We start from the raw sequence: 19,359 nt of genomic DNA, 5'->3' as shown, positions 1-19,359 counted from the left end.
TGACGGATTAATTCAACCAACTTATAAAAAGCTAAATCGCTATGTTGGGTTTTCTCACGAGTGAGTGTAAGACACTGAAATCTAATACCCAGTTTTTCTAGTTTTAAAAACAAAAAAATAAACATTCTAATCTACATAAGATGCAGGCTAAGGCCCCATCAGCACTAAAATAAATTTGTTGCAAATTTGATCATTTATGTCATGTCATGTGCAATTATAAACTGAGTTTGTGATGACAAAAATACTCACTTTGAATCTTAACATTCGGATTCTGGATATTTTAATATTCTTAAAAACCACTACATAGAGGTTAATTTCAGTTTTAACTATTTTGTTGTCAGGAAACAACTGTGTTTATTTCTGCATCTGTTAGAGTTTATCCTGACTTCTTTTAAATGTCACCTCTAAGCTTATTTAGTTGTTGAACCAACAAGGTGACTAACTACTATTGTTTTTGGAAAAATCATTAGCCTGGCTAATGCCACTCAGAACAACTTTCATTTAAATGTTTGTCAGTTTTGCCACCTATTACCACTGAGTATGAGTAGGTTTTACTTTAATCATCTATGGACTCCCAGACACTGTTCAGACAGATTTTATTGGCTTATTTATTTTTCTTAAAACCAGAAATATCCATTTACTAAAACATATTGTGTATAGCTTACTGTAAGTTAATCTATGACTAGATTAAATGTCTGGGACATGTCTGCCATCACTAGACGTGCGATAACTTGTCTGTCTCTCGACTGGAACTCCCTTTCTTTGAGGGTTTTCTCTGACTAGGATCTCCTAACGATCCTCCTGAGGACACCCTGACGGCTCTGCGCATTTCAGCTTAGAAAAACGCAGGAAAACTGAGATAATGTATTTTCCAGCTGACATTAGTTCATTTAATTCATTTTGCTGATGCTGTGTGCGGGAAAACAGGGCCAACCACAGATGGAGACATCTGCAGTAATCTATGTACACTAATGTTCAAATAGCCCTTAGAGGTTTTAGCTTTTTACCACATTGCAAACACCATTTTATGTTGTGGATCAACAGACAAAAATTACACATTTAAATTATTGTAAACATTTGTATAACTGTGTACATTTTAGAGCCACATTTTGCAGCTTGAACTCTGCACCAGCTTTGTACGTCTAGTGACTGAAACCTTAACCTATTCTCTGTAACATAGCCCAGGGCCGGTCATTCTTTGTGAAGACTATCTGGGAAGACCAGTTTTTCAGTTTTGTGGAATATTTGCAGTTGTATTCAGGTTCAGACTTTGTCACTTTAACACCATGATATGCCTAAATATGCCTGGATCTATACCACTCTGTTGAGCCTTTTAATATGTTTGCCTAGAAATAGATTTTCTTAGAGGACTGTTCTGTATTTGGCCTCATCCATCATCCTCAAACAAACCCCCTGTTACTGCTGAAAAGCTTCCCCATAGTATGAGACATTTGGCAAACTGAACAAGAGACTTCTTATGTCTTTCCTTTAACAATCAATTCCCTATGAAGGCCAGATTGTGTAGTGTAAGTCTACATAGTTGTCCTATCAGCAGATTCTGCCACCTGAGCTATGCATCTCTGTAGCTACCCCAAAGTTACCATAGGGCTAACCTTGGCCACTTCTCTGATTAAGGCTCTCCATGCTTGTGCTGTCAGATTAGGTGGACGGCCATGTTTTGGTTTGTTTGCAGTTGTGTAACACTCTTTTAGTCCACAGCACATTTTTAAAAAATGCTTATTTGTAAAAAAACATAACAAAACAGGTCTAATTGTTGTTACTCCTACTCCTTTAATTCTGTATACCTGAAGTCTATTTAGGCAAACCAAAACTTTTCTAAATGTTTTGACATGCTTGTTGCTGCAGTCTGTCTTGACTGGGTTGGGTTTAGCCATATTTGTAGTTGGTGTTTCTATCAGCTTGTGCATCACAGGTGCCAACAAACTCACAAAGGTGTTTCCTTTGTCTGTGCACCAGCAGCTTGCACACATCCATCGTTTTTTCTGAACTACTTTTTTTTTTTTTTCAATCCATTTTCATTTATATTCCAAAAGGCTCCTTTTGTTGCTCACTGTTTCCTGCCAAGTCATTTAGTCAGCGTTTGATGTCTGGCAACGTCGCTTTTCCAAGCTTTCCGTTTTGTTGTTCCTTTGTGAAGAGCTCACCAGAGTAGCTCTCTCCTCCACCTCCGCCTCTCCATCTGTGCCGCACACGCGTGTTTCACCACAGCAACAGAGACGCACATCTTGGTCACCATCAGGTGAGGTTGAGCAACCATCGGGCACCCGTACCTGCGCTTCACGCCTCGGGGAGCACTCTTCAGTGGGGTGCCATGCAGCAGTAATGCATACAGATGACATTTGCTTGTTCACAGCACTGCTGCAAAGTACCTGTGTGTTTTGTGGTTTATCTTTTTCCGGTTATGTGTTTCTCTTCAAAAGACTGCTGTTATTTTCTATTTGTACATGCAGCTTTTTTCACTTTAGCTCCATTTTGTTCTAAGAAGGTTTGACCTAATACGCTGCAGATTACTGTCTGATCTATGCTGAAGGCTTGTTGCCTGAAGGGCAAAGATTGAGCTTTCTATAAGATTTTCCAAAGCAATATGTTGTGCTAATTTGTTTATTTAGAAAAGGGTCTTTGGATAGCATGAGCATTGTAGCCCACTATAGGTGAAAACCAAGTGAAACCAGGGCGTGGTAAACACTCGCTGCGTGACAGCGAGTAATTGACAACAGTAATTACTAATTGGTTAGTAATTACTGTGAGCTATTTTAGGTAGCTAAAATTAGGATTAATAGAATCACATATTTTTTGAAATGCTAAAATTGTGAGGGGGATATTTATTACGTTGAATTTCTGATTACTGCGTCTTCAAACGATATGGGTAAGCCCCAATGATCCACACCTGTGAGGGTGTTTAAGATGCACTTTAAACACGGTTTTATTGTGTGATATAGAACAATCAAAATGAATCAGTTAAGATATCAGGAAGAGACTTGTGGACCTGTTTAAGCATCATTATTCACAGTACAATGGCTGATGGACCGGGAGAGAAAGAAGGCATTACGCCAAGAATGACCAAAAAAATTCAGATAAAGCTTTCAAATGCATTCTGGGAAAATAAATTGGTTTCTGCGATTTGTAGTTTGGTCTCATGAAACAAAACCATTTGAAATGTTTGGTATTGTGACCATTATTATATTTGGAGAAAAAAAGTGAAGCCAGCAGACTAGAATACAATGTAAACTGTGCATTATAGTGTGTTGACAGCATCATGTTGTGTGGGTGTTTTTCTGCAAGAGGAACTAGCGAAGCTCACAAAATTTCACAGGATTCCTCAAACGTTAATGAAAGAATCAAAGCAACACTCCAGGCATAAATTTTGTTGAGGGAATAAGATGCAGTAAAATAAACCTCAGAAAGTTGACTTGACATTTAAAACAAGTCGTGTAGTTTAGAAGGCAATGCTACCGAATAGTAAGGAAATGTATGTAAGCTTCTGCATTTGAAGATGGTTAGAAAAATGTATCTTAAAAAATCTGTCTCGTTATTCTGAAATGGTGCTAATAAAAACAACTTTGGTAATCCTGGCTGACCCTAAACAGGAAAAGGTCAGCCTGATGTATTTGTCAGACAGCAGGTAAAAAAAAAAAGGTTGTCTCTTTATACACCGGGATGCGAATATCTGCTTTCATCTGTTCGTGCCTGATATAGCTATTCAGCCACAGTCGCATGCATTTGTGCAGATGCATGTTTTTCCATCCAGTATTTTTCTTTCTCCCATACTGTTAGCGCTCCCTCTAGCTCCCCGCTGCTTTCCTCTCTTTGAGTTTAGGGTCAGCATGATGAGCTTTGGTCTTCTGCGTGACCCTGGGAGAGAGTCTCGAAAGAGGCCAGGCTACAGGGCCACCTGAGATCACTTCTGCTGCACTCCGCAGGACTCGACAGCTACAGAGACAGGAAGCTGTAATTAGGACTGGAGGAGGCTTAACTCTCATGCTTAGCTCTGCTCCTCTCTACCCCGATCTCTCTCTCGTTCTGTTGACAAAAACGCTCAAGCATTAAGAGACCCAAACTCATAATTGCATGTGGTTGAGAGGATTGTAGACCACAGATCTGAGGCAATTTAATGCTTCATTTATTCACCTTTGTTGTTGTGTGTTGCACAGAATCCATCCAACGCATTGTGCACAAGAGAATTGTCAAAGATGTTAAAAGTAAGCCAGTCAGTTAATGATACTGTTGGTTAGTAATTACTGTGAAATTCACTGCAACAAGGAATAAAATAAACAGTCATGCTCTGGTTTTGGCATTGTGTTAATAACGACCTCTGAGTCACTGGACCAGTTTGTACTCCAATAATAACTGTAATGCCTCAAAAGAGGAAACGGAAAATAAATGGTGAGACTTATGTGCATAATCATTCTAATCTCTGAATTTTCTTAAAATTAAGGACACTCAGCAGGAACTTGATCCATTTTGGTTTGTTTGTCATGAATATATGACCCAGAATTAGATAAATCCGTGATAGAAGATTAATTGTGATCAGGGACCTCGTAAAAGCAAATGTGCAATTTGATGTTTAAATATTTGATATTATGGCAGACTGAACCTACTTTCATTTTGTTTTATGTACTTTTTCACAAACTTTAACATATTTTAAGATGATGAAATCATCTTTTGAAAAGCTCATTCTATATTTACCTTTTGCATAAAAATATTTGTTTGATCAGCAACATTTAAGGTTGGTTTTTTTGTTGAATCCAGTTTTACTGATCTTTAATATAGGATTTTTTTGGGGACTGATGTATAAATTGGTCAATATAAAAAAAATCAGATGTAATAGAGTTTAGATGGCTGGACCGTCATTTGGTACTGAGGATATTCAGGCGCAGTCCTTTGGGTATATCTTGTGTTCTCTGGGAACTTGTGGTTGGATCTCGGTGGCGAGACTTTGGAGTTTGTAGACTCAATATATTGAGTTTGTTGGGGCTTATCTAAATGGTAAATGGGATCTTGGGGGTTAAGAAGTCGGGCAAATTGCTTTGACCTTTTGTCTTTTTCCTTTGGTAAAAAAGAGCAGATTAGCCAATCTCAGCACATGAAGTTCATGACAGGTTTCAAAGCTGTTTACACACAATTGTTCATTCAAGTCTGTCTAAATATAATTTTAAAGGAATCCTGTTAACCTGGTTGAGATGTCATCAATGAGGTATTTTTGTAGATCCCTATCAAAGCTGAGTACATGTTGTACAAAGCAAAGATAATTGTGAAGGAGCAGGGATGAGCTGAAGCTTGACACACCTCAAACTGTTCTTGAGGCCATTTTCAGACGCCCCTGAATAATTTCAAAGGTTTTGATTAGCGGTAATCGGTCCGTGCTTAAAACTGTTGCAAGTCACGATAAATGTACTTAGCAGTTGTGTGGAAAGGGGACAGAAGTTTGCCAACTTGCACAAACTGTCAGGCCTATATATGTTTTCTTCACACCCATAACGGTTTCCATTCCTCTCCTCAGGGTCCTGTTTGCGTCAGACACATAAGAGACTCATGGGCAGGAAGAAATAAAGGCATCAGTTCAGGTGAGTGCTTCACCAGTCTGCAGTAACTCTCCACATGTTTCCCTTCTGCCTGAAGCAGTAACTTTGAGGTTTGTTTTACAGCCCCTCCCCAGCTGACCTGTGTGTTGAGTCCTGGCTGTGGGGATTTGTTGTTGGCGGGCCAGCTCCACTGGTGTCTATGTGAGCGAACGGTAATGAAGACCAGCATGAAGCAGTGGCGGAGGCTGTTGTTGGTGGCCATGCTGGTCTGGGTCTTGGTCTTTCTTGCTCTGCTCTCCTACTTCCTGGATGCCCGTGTGGACGAGTCTCTGACCTCTGTTGGCTCTTTACTCTACCAGCATCCTGACACCAGGCGGCTGGCCTCCATACAAGCCTCCAATCATCAGCATGCCGTCTTTGGTTTAAAACCTGAACTGGCTTTGCAATTAACTACAACATATCTCAGAGACAAACCAGGACCAGAACCTTCCACCAGCTCCATAACCTCAAAGACCAGCATGGAGGCAAGCCAGAGCCCTTACGTGACTTACGGTAGCCAGGAGGCGGGTCGCCAAGAGTATCTGGACCCACAGAGCCTGGCTGCCTGGTCCTCCTTTGGTACAGAGAATGTGGGCTCTCATTCAGACCCTGCAGTCCAGAGTCGCGAGAGAATGTACCAGAACCAGATCAGTGCCACTCAATACCACGGCGGTGAGGATGAAGATAATGGCAGAGAAGATCAAGATCTTGAGCACAAAGTTAGGACTGCAGAAGTTGGGAGAGCTGGTGGAGAGTCTTCTGACTTGGAAGATTACTATTTCTTCCGATCTGACTCTTTGGTGCAGAGGCTGTGGAAGGGTCGCGTGTCCGCCGGCATGCTCAGTCCCCGACTGCAGCGCGCCATGAAGAACTACATGAGTTCAAACAAACATCACGTTTTTTACAACGGACATCGGAAAGGTACCCAGAGTGCCAAAGAGTTGCTGTGTCAAATGAAAGCCCAGGCTCAGCTGAAAACAGTGGATGGGTTGGAGGAGCCCTTCTCCTCTCTTGGCTGGGCCGACTTTGTGCCATCCCGTCCGCTGGAGCAGCTGAACAAACAGCAACAGGACAGGAGTGGTTTCAAAAGCTGTGCAGTGGTCACCTCTGCTGGCGCCATCCTGCGCTCCAGACTGGGCAAGGAAATAGGTGAGTGTTGAAAACAAACATTGATAAGAGCTATGATAGTTATGAAGCATAAGCTGGTTTGTAAATCTTTCAATCTGTTGGTGTGAGACTACTCTTCTTGTGGTAGATTAAGCACATAGATATATTTTAACAGAAACGGCAGCAAATTGTAGTTCTCCTATGTGAAAATAAGCAATTTTGTTAGCAGTAGCAGTGCCATAGATGCAAAAAACCCATGTTTTATCAAACTGTTCTTACAATTTAAAGTTGTTTTAATAAGCTGCCAGAAAGTGTGTTGACGTGACAGGATGTTTGACACACAACGTTGTGGTGTACTGCCACTCCCACACATGTTGCTACATGCTGTCAGTGGCTCCTAGGCTCTTCCAATGTTTGCAATCTGTTTGGATAGCTGCTGCTTTGCTATTGAAACTTAAGTCATTTCATTAAAATTGAGCTTTTTTATGAGTAGTTTTATGAGTAGTTAGAAAACTTCACGTCGCCTGTCTGTCATGATAATCTAGACAAAAAGACTCATTTTGCAAGCATGAGAAAGCAATATAAAACACTGCAGAAAAGGTAATGTCCTGGAGAAATGTCTGTACTTTCTCAAATATTAAAACATAGTTTTGAAGGAAATTGCATTGTTCTTCACAACAGGATGACTGTTGGACTGAAAGAAGTGTTTTCCAGCATGCCCTGAATGCAAAACAACAAGAAGCACTGTGTTGATGGTGAAAGTACAAAGGGATATTTTAGAAGATTTTGTGTGATACACTTGGAAATCTTGTTGCATTCTACAAATACACATATTTCCCTGAATAAGAAACACTAATTCTGAGTAGTATGTAGTCACTGTCAGTTTTTTTTAATTTACTGCACATGTCTAAAGATTAGAAGCAGCTCAGATAAGAAAAACACTTGCACTTTCTAATGCAAATCTGCTGCACCTGCAGTAAGGAGATTAAATGAAATTTGCAAGGAAAATCAACAATCAGCATATGACTGCTGGAGAAATGTGCCACCAAATTAAAACACACCATATTGTAAAATAACTTATACCCACTTGTACTTTATCACAAGTGATAGAAAAGCTATTTCTTGCAAATAAAAATCAGGGGCGGAAAAGTTTACACTAAATTCGACTATAAAACTAGAACTCAATCAGAGAGAACCAGCCAAGAAACTGAGAACCCAGGGAAGATCTCTGGAGACTGGAGGAGATGCAGAGATCCACAGCTCACATGGGACATGTCAAAAGCACAACAGACTCCTGTAATCTGGCCCTTATGTGAGGAAAGGGAGTCTTATAAAAAAAACCCTTTGACGTTTTCCTCCACCATGTGGAGGACATGGTAAACACGTGGAAGAAGAAACTCTTGTCAGATGAGACCAAAACTGAGATTTAAGGCCCATGTGTGAGTACAAAAACTAACCTTCACACTATACTGAACACATCCTGTTGTTGGGTTGATTTTCTTTAGCACTGACAAGGAAGCTAAGGGGAGTTGATTAGTAGATGGATGGAACTAAATACATGTCAAACCTGGAAGAACAACCTGCTAGAGGCTGCAAATATCTTGGCCGTCCATCAGGACAACAGCTACATGCAGTCAGAGTTACAATGCAATGTCATATTAAGAAATGTGACTAGATTCAGAACTGTATCTAGTCAATCTAACAGAGCTGTAGGAGGATTGAGGAAACATCTCAGTTTTTAAAGGAGTAAAACCGGTAGACATCACTGGCATTGTAGCTTTTATTGCAGCGAAAAATGTTTGAAATACATTGTAGCCCATTTGTTTACAATGTTGTGGAGTTTTATCTTGGTTTGTCTGATAAAAACCACACAGGCTTGTTAAAAAAAAGAAAAAAGAATTACTTTTATCTGTCTTCCGATGAACGGTGTTCAGGTTCCCGGGGCTTTCACAGATGAGCTTGTCAATCTGATTGTGCGGAAAGTTGAGATTTTGCTTCGTACGTTTTATTTCTCTCCATCAGAACGTGTGTGTTCTTGGGTTTTAAGCGACTATTGGCAGCTTTTCTGTAAGCAGGGAGAGTGTGAACTCGGCGACAGATGGCTCACCAGAAAAAGCAAAAAAGCCCCTCTGGTAGCTAATCAGCCTTCTTCACATCACGTATAGCTTCCTTTCTTTTCTGAAAACAGTTATGCAGAATAAGCAGTAAGATTAATCGGCTCGGCTTGAGTTTCATGCTTATCAACTTCATTTTTGTGACATTTTTGTTTCCTGAGACTATGAAGGCATTTGCTGCCTGAGACAACATTGTACTGGACAGAGAGGAACTGACTAAGCAGGTTTCTTGGAAAATCAGATGCAGGTGATGTAAACCTGCATTATGCACTTGATCTTGCGGTCACAGTGGAGTTGACTTGTTGTGCTGCGTCAGTAGAAACGTTAGTCGTTCTGCTTTAGTCTTTCCACAGCTCTCCTTAATATGAAATAGCTTGAAGTGCTGGAAGATTCCTGCACATTTACAGAAATGCTGACTATATCCTTATTCCAGTATACCCTTTTGTGTGTGATTACATGTTTTGTGAGTTTTTCTTCTGATTTTTCTCCTGTCTCCTCAAAGGACATATCTGATTTGACAAGTAAAAACAGGCAGCTTGATTTTATCTCCAATTTTTTTTCCATTTCACATTCCTCATGCACATGAAATCCTGTTCTACCTTCAGCCTCCGTGTTTGTTTTTGTTTTCCCCCTTGTATTATGATACAGACGAAGATGCTCTTGAGCAAACAAGGTTCACCTGTTTTATCGTTGCATACAAGTCAACAGATTTACATTCTTATACAGTTGAAACCAGACATTTACTGTTTACTCTGAAACCATTTTTCCTCATTGTCTGTCATGAAATCATACTAAATCTTTAATTTTTTACACCAATTGGGATTACCAAAATTCTTTCTATTTGCGAAGTGCCAGAACATTTTGAGTTGGATCAGCTACTCATAATGATTTACTTTTGGTCCTTATCTCTTGACTCAGAACTAGCGTAACTGAGTCCGGTTTTTAGGCCACCGCTCACAGATGTGTCCATGGTTTTTCCGGGTTTTGTGAAGGCCACTCCAAAGCATTGATTTTGTTCACCTTAAGCCACTTTGTAGCTAACTAACCCAACCGTCACCGCTGTACGTCACAGATGGGATAGTGTTGTCGGGTTTGCAAGCGTCTCTCCTTTATCCTCCAAATGTAGCAAGGCCCGTCAAGGCTGAAAAATCTATTTTTGTGTCATCAGACCACAGGAAATGAAAAATAAATAATCTTTGAACATGTACACTTTAATCTGTCTTTTTAATTGCTTCTGAAATGATGGCTTCTTCCTTTGAGAGCGGCCTTCGAGCCCATGTCAGTAAAAGGATCCGTTTCACTTCAGATAATTCTTATCTGCCTCTGCCAGTTTCTTCACAAGGGCTTTTGCTCTGCACTTGATAGGCACATTTCACTCTAAAGCCGATGGCAGGACGTTCCAACACTGTTTTTATCTTTCACAGATGTGCCTCCATGTAACCACAGATGTGTTGAATTTGCTTATTACAAACTTAAAAAGCCATGATATTCCAATTTAGGCTCTTGCATGTAGTTTAAACGCATTGCAGTCTAAGCTTATGTGAACAGCCAGAAAAATGAGCGATATAACTAAACTGAGCTAAAAACAGGGTAGGTTTAGTATGGCTTACTCACAAACAGTAAGAAAAGATAAGTTGTATGTAAATATCTGGTTTCAACAGTATATCTGTACAAATACATTTGAAAACGGCTTAAAAAAAATGAGTACAATAAATTATTATTCATGGTGATCGGCACTGTTTGTCCCATACATACAAATACAATACAGTAGCAGGGGTGTTGACTCAGTGTGTCATCATCCCATTTCTCAATAAATAAGAGAAGGGGTAAGATACTTGATGCAACTCGATGAACAAGACGAGCGTCATGTGGCCACAGTAACCACCAAGCAAGCGTGTGGTGCTGGAAGATCTAGCTTTTACAGCAGTTCTTTAGTTCGGCCGCCAAAGGAAATCAAACTGCATTGATCTTTCTCTACTTGCCGTCGCCCTGTTGTGCTTTTCGAACGACGGTTTCAATGTGCATTATGCAGCTCATCACTAATAATCAATATGCTTGAAAATAAATGAGAATCTGACATCTTTGCCGTGGCACATGCAGGTTTACTGGCATTTTGGCTTTGGTGTTTTCACTGGCTGAAGCCTTTATGCGAGTGGTTTGCTGCTCTGGAGTTGAGTCAAACGTGCGGTAGTGATACGGTGGGTGACTGCCATCATCTGGCGGATGGAGGGAACGACACCCAATCTGAGGGCGAAGGCACTCATGTTAGAACAACAAATCATTCAAAGATGCAGGAACAGGAGCCAGATACTCCCATGTCAGTCTGGTGAACAAATGACTAATGAGACTGTGGGGGGAATAAGTGTAATCTATTCTTTTCAATGTTATGTTTTGAAAACAAAGGGCGCGTGAACAAGCAGGTAAAGAAAAAAAGTACATTTGGTTGCATTGTCTTTTTATTGCATGGCACAAGTGATATAACATTCAGCTTTGTTATTGTGATAAATTGTCTAGGGCTTTTTATGCTGCAGGTTGTGTTTTCTCTCATCCACTTTAAAATTTTGTTTGTTTTATCAGAACGGGTCACTCTTGCAAATGAGATCTGGGATCTAATTGAGACGACCTGTATAAATAAAGGTCTAATAAATTAAAAATAAATGAATTAATAAAACCGAAAATTAAAAAATTGGAATATTACTGAAAAAGTAACAACTTTGGCAAGCTTTTATTTCTGTTTAACTTGATGTGACAAAAACACACAAAGAAATGTTAGGTAGGAATTTAGGACATTAGATTAAAATAAATAAATAAATAAAAGATTTGCCTGCCTAATGAAAAGTAATCACCAATAAGTTCACTAACAATGAAACTCATTCTGGACCTCAAGCAGATTCTGTGCCTCTCCACACTTCTTACAGACTCTTGAACCTTAATTTCCAAATTAAATATAAGATTTATTTTTACTTAACATAAGAACTTTGGAAGCCTGAAGAAAAGGTCAGTTTTTTTTTCTATTTAACCCAGACAAGTCACTTCTCACACTCTGAGAATAGGACGAGAGCAGCTCCACAAATTTTGCCCATCTTGTCATTGCATCTGTATTCTGTCCATTGTTGTGTCTGGGAATCTTTCCCAAACACAGACACAAGATTATGAAACTAAGATTTCATAATCTTAGTTTCACAGTCATCTTTATGTTGTGTTTGTCCGTGTTGTTTGTGGAATTTTTTTCCATCACACTTTTTGCTTCCACTCAACTTTCTGCCAGCCTGCTCAAACAGGGTACTCTGTGAGCAGCCAGCTTCTTTAAGAATGGCATTTTTTAATCACATTCTGCAGATAGTTTCAGACTGTTTGGTCAGAAGTCTGTCTGATAATAACGTGGGCTATAATACATTATTTCTGGATTAAAAATCCCTTAAATTTTTTATTGTTTAGATTCAACATTCTTAATATTGTGTTTTTGTCGGCATGAAGCAATAAACATCTAAAATAATATTGTTAATGCTTTATTTTATTACGATACTCCTGTGTACAGTTTAGCTCCCTCAGCTGTGATTTGGAGGACATCTGCTGAAAATGAATGAGCAAATGACAGAATGCCCTCTAGTGGTGGAATCAGACATGACACTGTTGGAAACAGCATCATAAAAGTTATAAACCTTATTAAATCTGTACATCGTATGAGTTTTTCTGTAATTTATTGTTTCTCTGTATGTCCAGTGTTTCAGTAGGATTATTGGCTTTTAATTTAATTTATAGTTAATGCCAAAATCTGCCATAAGCAGAGGCATGTAATGTAATCACATGGCAATCAGCATGTCTGGATGCAAAAGGACTGAAATGACACCAAATTTCTCTTTTTAGCATTTTGTATATTCCTCATCTAAACATATTCACAGTCAGCCCTTGTTTCTAGTACTGAATAAATATACTAAGGTGGGAAACTAAAATAATTATGGCAAAAAGAATACAGTAAATAAGATTTAAAAAGACAATAATTATGGCTGGAGGTCTTTTTCACTCTAACGGGGCATTTTCTGCTCCATTTCTATCTCACTTTATTTTCCAGTCTCTGTAAGAAGCATCTACTTCCTGTGAGGCTGACCCTGGGCACAAAATCCATAAAAACCAGTCAATCCTCTTATCGTTGGGATGGTTTTCTATTCTCACTGTTCATATCAAAAAATACATTTTTTTTAATGCGTAAAACTCTATTATGCAGTCTTTGACAGCTGTTAACCTGAAGGATCTCCAATCTCTGAACAAACAACCAGCAAGCAAAAAGAGCGACAGGAGAGATATCACTTCATTTTTCTGTGTTAGTCAGACAAATATAAAACAGGAAGCAAGGTGTCTTTTGGAAATGATGTTTCATTAACATGTTGCAGAAACTGATGTCTGGAGGCAGATAGAAGACTTCAAAACAGCATCCAGCCATTTGATTTTATCCTTGATAAAAGTAAAGAATTAGAGAAGCTGTAATTACATCCCTGAAGATATTTTAGTCTTCAGCAGCGAAGATTAAAACATCTCTATCACTGTTTAAAAGGCGATAGAAATACACATACAACAAAGAAACCATTCTGGTTTAAAAGACATACATTTCTTGTTTTGTTTTGTTTTTTTTACTTCAAGTGATTTTTAAATAACACAAAATGATTTATCCCATTCAGACCAGAACATGACGTCTAATAGTTGGCTATTATTTCTTTTCAAGTGCTTCATTACCAATGATATGCTAAACAACAATTCATTCATCGTAGTTCACAATGAAGATAAATTTGTTACATTTGTGACGCAAAGGTTGTCTTATAAGATGAATTCAGCCTGAAGGTCAACTTTCAAACCGATGGGCTGTGAGATGTCTTTATTGATTTTTCCTTTGTGCATTTTATTACTTTTATGTCTGTCACCTAACAGCACTACCATTTTATGCTTTTCTTCTGTGGATGTTTGATATTTGAACTTATGTCCCTCCTTGAGAATGTCATGACTCGGATTTTAGTTAGTTCTTAGTATCTTAAGTTTAGGTAAATATGATTTATTTATGCCATACATATTGTGCTGTCGGGTTAAATTGTCCTGAAAGCTGGCTTTCAAAGTTGTGACCTTCTGGAAGATCAATTCATTAAGATACATTGTTGTTTGTTTTTTTTCCAATGTATTGTTTTTATCAGGACTGTTAAATAATGGCACCATTATTTAGTGTTTTTGTTGTGTGGATGTGTGATGAAGGTCATGACTGATTCCTCTTAGTCCTTTGTATATTTATCTGCAGAAACCACTAACATTCAGAAACACATCGACTGTGTTTCTTTAAATTAGAGCAGCTTCATTTTTGAGAAACTGTTTTTTTTTAACTTAATGATATTCCAAAACCAAACGAAAATGCTAAGATTTATTTGGAAAAACTTTTACCTTGATGAACATGAAAAGAAAAACAACAATCAGTTTAGAGAGATGGTCATTTAAAGTCTACCATTTTAGTAGAGCTCTGTATAAGAGACGTGTTTTGAGTATTTCTCTAGAGCAGCTGGCCAAGCTCAACTGTTTGCTGAAGGGCTGCGGATATGATGAAGAGTCGGATCATAAACTGAAGGATCATTATTCCATGTGTCAGTTCAACGCGAGAGGAGGATTTCTGAAGCTCAATCGATCAGCAAATAGGCTGAAATGTATGTAAATGCTGCACCATCTGTTAAGCTGCCGATTTCACAAAGGCAAATAAACATCAGAGGACGTCAAATGAATCGTTTCACGGCCGTGCGGTATGAAAATGTTTTTAAAAGTGAACTCATTACTCTTCATCCATCAGTTACCTGAGCCAACCACTAGGGGGCGCTTTAGTACTGCTTGTTGTCAGCGATGATGGACAGAACCGAGACGGAGAAACTTTTGTGGCTGATCTTCGTTTACGTAGGTTGGATTATTTAACAAAAAAAAATAACTTTGATTATTTTAAAATCGTGATAGTAATTCTCCTTCACTTTGCTGACTTGAAAGACACAAATATTATCTGACACGACGAGCTTCATCTCTTCTGAATAGTGGCCCAAAAATATCACATCGCAATTTTCTGATTAAGATTTTCCTAAATACAATCATAGCTCTTAAAGAACGCAATATTAGGCCAAATACCATTTCTAACCGTGTTTTAATAAGATTGCATTCATTTGCCAATTTGTATCAGACATAATTTATATTTAAGAAATATTTTAAAATACTTAAGACAGTCTTTCAAGCTGTTTTACTTTGTAGCTCAAATCTTCATTTATTTTAATTTCAAACCAAAAACACATTCACTCTCACCTCCATATCCACATTTATCAGTAAGAAGATTCTATATCATGTTTTTTGAGGGAAATTTTATCACAACTGATTTATCTTCAGCATCAGTGTCACAATTAATATTGGTAACGGCAGTATTTATAATAAGTTTATCGTGTAATTTAGATTTTGATTTGTATTTATTATTTAATCACACTGTCACCATCACACTCAGAATACCTTCAGTTTTAATTGATATGTCAAATTGAAGCCTGAACACATGTTGGTTTTTTTTACCCTTTTTTTTACCACCATTTTAAATAACTTATTCTATTCTGATGCTTTTACTGTGAAAGTTTTGTATTATTTATGTTATTAATAATGGCACAAAAATGGCACTGCATTTGCCTCTCAGCTGAGTGTGATCACACCCTTGGATACAACGCTAGCAATCCAAACGAATGTGACAAGCCAGACGATCCTGAAGAGCATCAACATCCATTTAGATGTTCCTGAACTGTTACCAGTAGATAGTGACAGCTGGACGAGAGGGCTGCTTTTTTTTAGTTTTTCATTTTAAAGTAGCGAGGAGGAAACACCTTCAAAATGCTGTCCTTTAACAGTTGTAAAGTGCAAGGTTTAGTGATGCAACACTTGTTGCTCTTTGGTGTTTTTAACATCCTGACTTTACTGCTACACATCTGAGACAAGACTTTGCTGGAAAACCCCAAAATTAGATTTTTTCTTTTTACAAGCTCAGTTGCTAAATATAGTTCTAATTGTGAATGCACAAACGGGAATAATGTTGTAATTGTTTCATGGTAATCATTAAGCCAGTAACCTATTTAATTCCTGCCGCATAAGTTGAGGTATTAAGAGGAATATCAATGAATGCACCTGAGCAAGCACAAGAATCTGCAATTCATAGAATGTGCTTTGTAGAATATTTTATGATCGCTCTGCAGCTCATTAACATTTTCCAATCCTTCACAGTTTTAGATCGTTTCTTTGCCCACTCTTACCTCTTTGTGTACTTTGATATCAGCTCAATCCTTTGTCCTTTTGTTGACTTTGGCCCTTGTTTGTCATTTAGACGCTCATGATGCAGTTTTGCGGTTCAACGCAGCCCCTACAGAGGGATATGAACATGATGTGGGAAACAAAACTACCATCCGCATCATCAACTCACAGGTACGTCAAAATCTGGCCTCAAATTGATTTAAATAATCTTGTATTTCAGACTTGTGCAGTTCTCTGATTCACCTGAAAAGTATCTATATTGTACTTCTCAGAAAGGGCACTGTTGTTAAAACTGATTGAAATTCTCTCAGTCGATACAAAATACAATGACTCATTCAGTCATTGAATTTTATTATTGTAAATTGAAGGTGAAAGTTTAATCTTCCAGTCTCTGTAAAGTGAAAGAACTTCTCTTTCAATTTGGGACTTTATATTAATGCCAGTTTGTCATTCAGTATTTACTTAACAAAACTGAAAAGCTTTGTGGGATGGGTATCGAGAAGTTTCTGTTTAAGAGCACACAGGAGTGTGTTAACACTCGGGAAAGACGTCAGTATTTACTTTAGAGGTGCAATTCAGTTGGTTTATTTATTTATTTTTTTACAAAAATAACTTATAGCACCTTTTTAAAACAACTTGATGTCCATTATTTTACAAGAAGAAAGGTTACTCTGATGAAAAGCATTTAGATATCTGCTTATCACCACAGAAGTGGACTTCTCAGTCAATTCACCCCAAGTTCAGACCATGCATGTTTGAGTAGGTTGCCAGGAGAAAACATCATCTTTCTAAAATAAATATAGCAGTACATGAATTCACCAGAATACTTCTGGGTAAACTTGTTTGAGGTTGGAGTAGAGATGTCTGGAGACGAAACACAACACCAATGTTGGTGGGAGGAACAGTTACCAGCTAGTAGATAGTTGTTAAACTGGAAACAGTTTAACAACTGTTTCCAGTGAAACAGTTGTTAAACCGTTTCCAGTGAAACAGTTTAACAACTGTTTCCAGTGAAACACTTTAACAACTGTTTCCAGTGAAACAGTTGTTAAATTTGAAATCTCTGTTTGACAACAAACTTTTTAAAGATTTGCTTCAGTATGAAAAACTAATAATCATACAATTAATGACCGTTTTCAGTTTTGTTAATGTTGACTCAGGTTACAGCTATTTGGATTTACACTGCATACCTTTTATGTTTTATAATGGTATGAATTGGAGAGGCACAGAGCCATCAGAGCAATAAACACGTTTTTGCTTGATTGGTTTGACAAAGACTAGATATTAGTTGTTTTTTATTTTCTCTGTTTGAGTTTAACAAAAGCAAATAGAGAATTTTTTAATTTTTCTGTGGAAAAATTAAGAGACCACTTAAAATGATCAGTTTCTCTGATTTGACTTTTTATAGGTATATGTTTGAGTAAAATGAACATTGTTCTTTTATTATACGACATGTCTCCGAAATTCCAAGCAAAGATTTAGTATTTATTTGCAGAAGATGCAGTGCTTTCAGACTTTAAATAATGTAAAGAAAACAAGTTAATATTCATTTAGAAACAACAACACTAATGTTTTAACTCAAGAAGAGTTCAGAAACCAATACTTGGTGGAAAAACCAGGAGGTTTTCAGTGGGGTTCAGTGCAGTGGACTCTTAATTTTTTCCAGAACTGTATCTTGATACATTAATTCTTTAGACTACTTTTATAATTGATTGCATTTCCTGGCAGATTCAAAGTTGCTGAGTCTTTCAAAGAAAATGCTGCATATTTTCAGTCCTGTTGGTGTTATAGTCCTTTAAAAAATGTCATAATTAAACCAGCAGATTAGAACCCAAAGGAAACTGGAAATTGGTATCGGCAAGAAAAAGGTTGATCAGTCCATCTCTGGTATAAGTTTAAACAAAAAATTCAACTTGATCAATTTTGTGTTTTAAGCATTTGAATAAGTATGTTTGGCACAAAAAAGGCTCAAGCCAGCATTAAATTAAGCTTGATATTCTCATAAGTAGATACCTAAATCGTCATATTTCCTCTTCACAGATTTTGGCGAATCCCAATTATGAGTTCAACACGAGCTCCATCTATAAGAATATAACGCTGGTGGCCTGGGATCCTGCACCTTACAATGTTAACTTGCATAAGGTATGTACCCTGCAGAGGGCCGGCTGCTTATGCATCAGCGGTTTTAAAGGATTATAAATTCATAAACATCAACGCTGTGATGCGTGAACTGCAGACTATAGAAAATCCAGTATGCATCTGATGAGTCTGACACACTTTGTTGAAATGTTCTCCTTCCTTGTCGCATTGCCAAGGTCACTTCAGACATGATATCTGAGCTTATAATTCCCAGAGATGATCACACACTCTTCAGTTCTCACTCTCATGCTCTCGTCTGATCGCCGTGTGACTTTGAATGAGCTCTGATTTGTTTACTTTACTGCTTTCTTTCTTTTTTTAGTGCTGACACTTTTTCCTGAAAACGTTAGTTTCCAGAAGATCTGTACCAAATAGTCAACTCTAAGTTATAATTTATTATTTCTATTTCATTTTAAAAAGTATGAAAATGAGTCAAATAACAAATGTTAGGTACATATCCTTTAATACTTAAATGTGGATAATCCTGTAATTTCTTCTTTTTCTGCTGCTTTTAACACTACTACTTCCATGAGAGAACTAGCAGCTCTATTTCCTCTTTTATGTGCCGCAGTCTTTGGGAAGAAATGTTGTAATTGGTCAAAATAGGAATAACAGCTCAACCTGCAAATACATCCATAATCTGGTAATGATAGTTCCATTCTACTTTTATATTTGCAATTAAAATTGATTTTAATTTATGCTGTTGGTGGTCTGCTGTCTGAATAGTTTAAATTATTCCTCAGTATGGTGTTACAAAAAAAAAAATCCACTAGATCATTAATTAGCTTTTTCCATTTCATCCTCTGGGTTGAAACAGAAGAAAATGATTTTACTCTTTGTGCTTTACGGCTTCACACGAAGACCACATCAAGAAAAAGCTGTTCTATTAATAAATATTTTTCAGAAAAACTGGGAACAAAACTAGATTTAAAAAAAAAAAGGGTAATTAGTTTACTTAAATTCAAATAACGTTCAGTGTTCTTCTGTGGTTTCACCATGAGAAATTCTCAGACACAAGAAGAAAGGGAGAAGGATTTTGTCAAGATTTTTGTAAATGGCACGATGCTTGGAAAGCTCTCGTCTCAACAGCCTTGCCTCTTGTGCTGCTGTCAAGTGATGACAATTTT

At 37.7% G+C, this 19,359-nt stretch overlaps 1 protein-coding gene across 1 annotated transcript in view; it reads left to right on the top strand.

The window, feature by feature from the left end:
- Positions 1–19,359, top strand: part of st6gal2a (ST6 beta-galactosamide alpha-2,6-sialyltranferase 2a) — a 53,722-nt gene that overhangs the window by 24,430 nt on the left and 9,933 nt on the right. The window contains exons 2-5 of the mRNA XM_032566819.1: positions 5,522–5,585; positions 5,667–6,731; positions 16,167–16,264; positions 18,134–18,235. Of these exons, the coding sequence (XP_032422710.1) occupies positions 5,759–6,731; positions 16,167–16,264; positions 18,134–18,235 (1,173 nt within the window). The 5' untranslated portion in view covers positions 5,522–5,585; positions 5,667–5,758. The remainder of the gene's footprint in view (positions 1–5,521; positions 5,586–5,666; positions 6,732–16,166; positions 16,265–18,133; positions 18,236–19,359) is intronic.

This window comes from Xiphophorus hellerii, chromosome 7, assembly GCF_003331165.1.
Source record: "Xiphophorus hellerii strain 12219 chromosome 7, Xiphophorus_hellerii-4.1, whole genome shotgun sequence".
In the NCBI taxonomy this organism is placed as follows: domain Eukaryota; kingdom Metazoa; phylum Chordata; class Actinopteri; order Cyprinodontiformes; family Poeciliidae; genus Xiphophorus; species Xiphophorus hellerii.
This window is presented reverse-complemented; position numbering and strand designations above follow the sequence as displayed.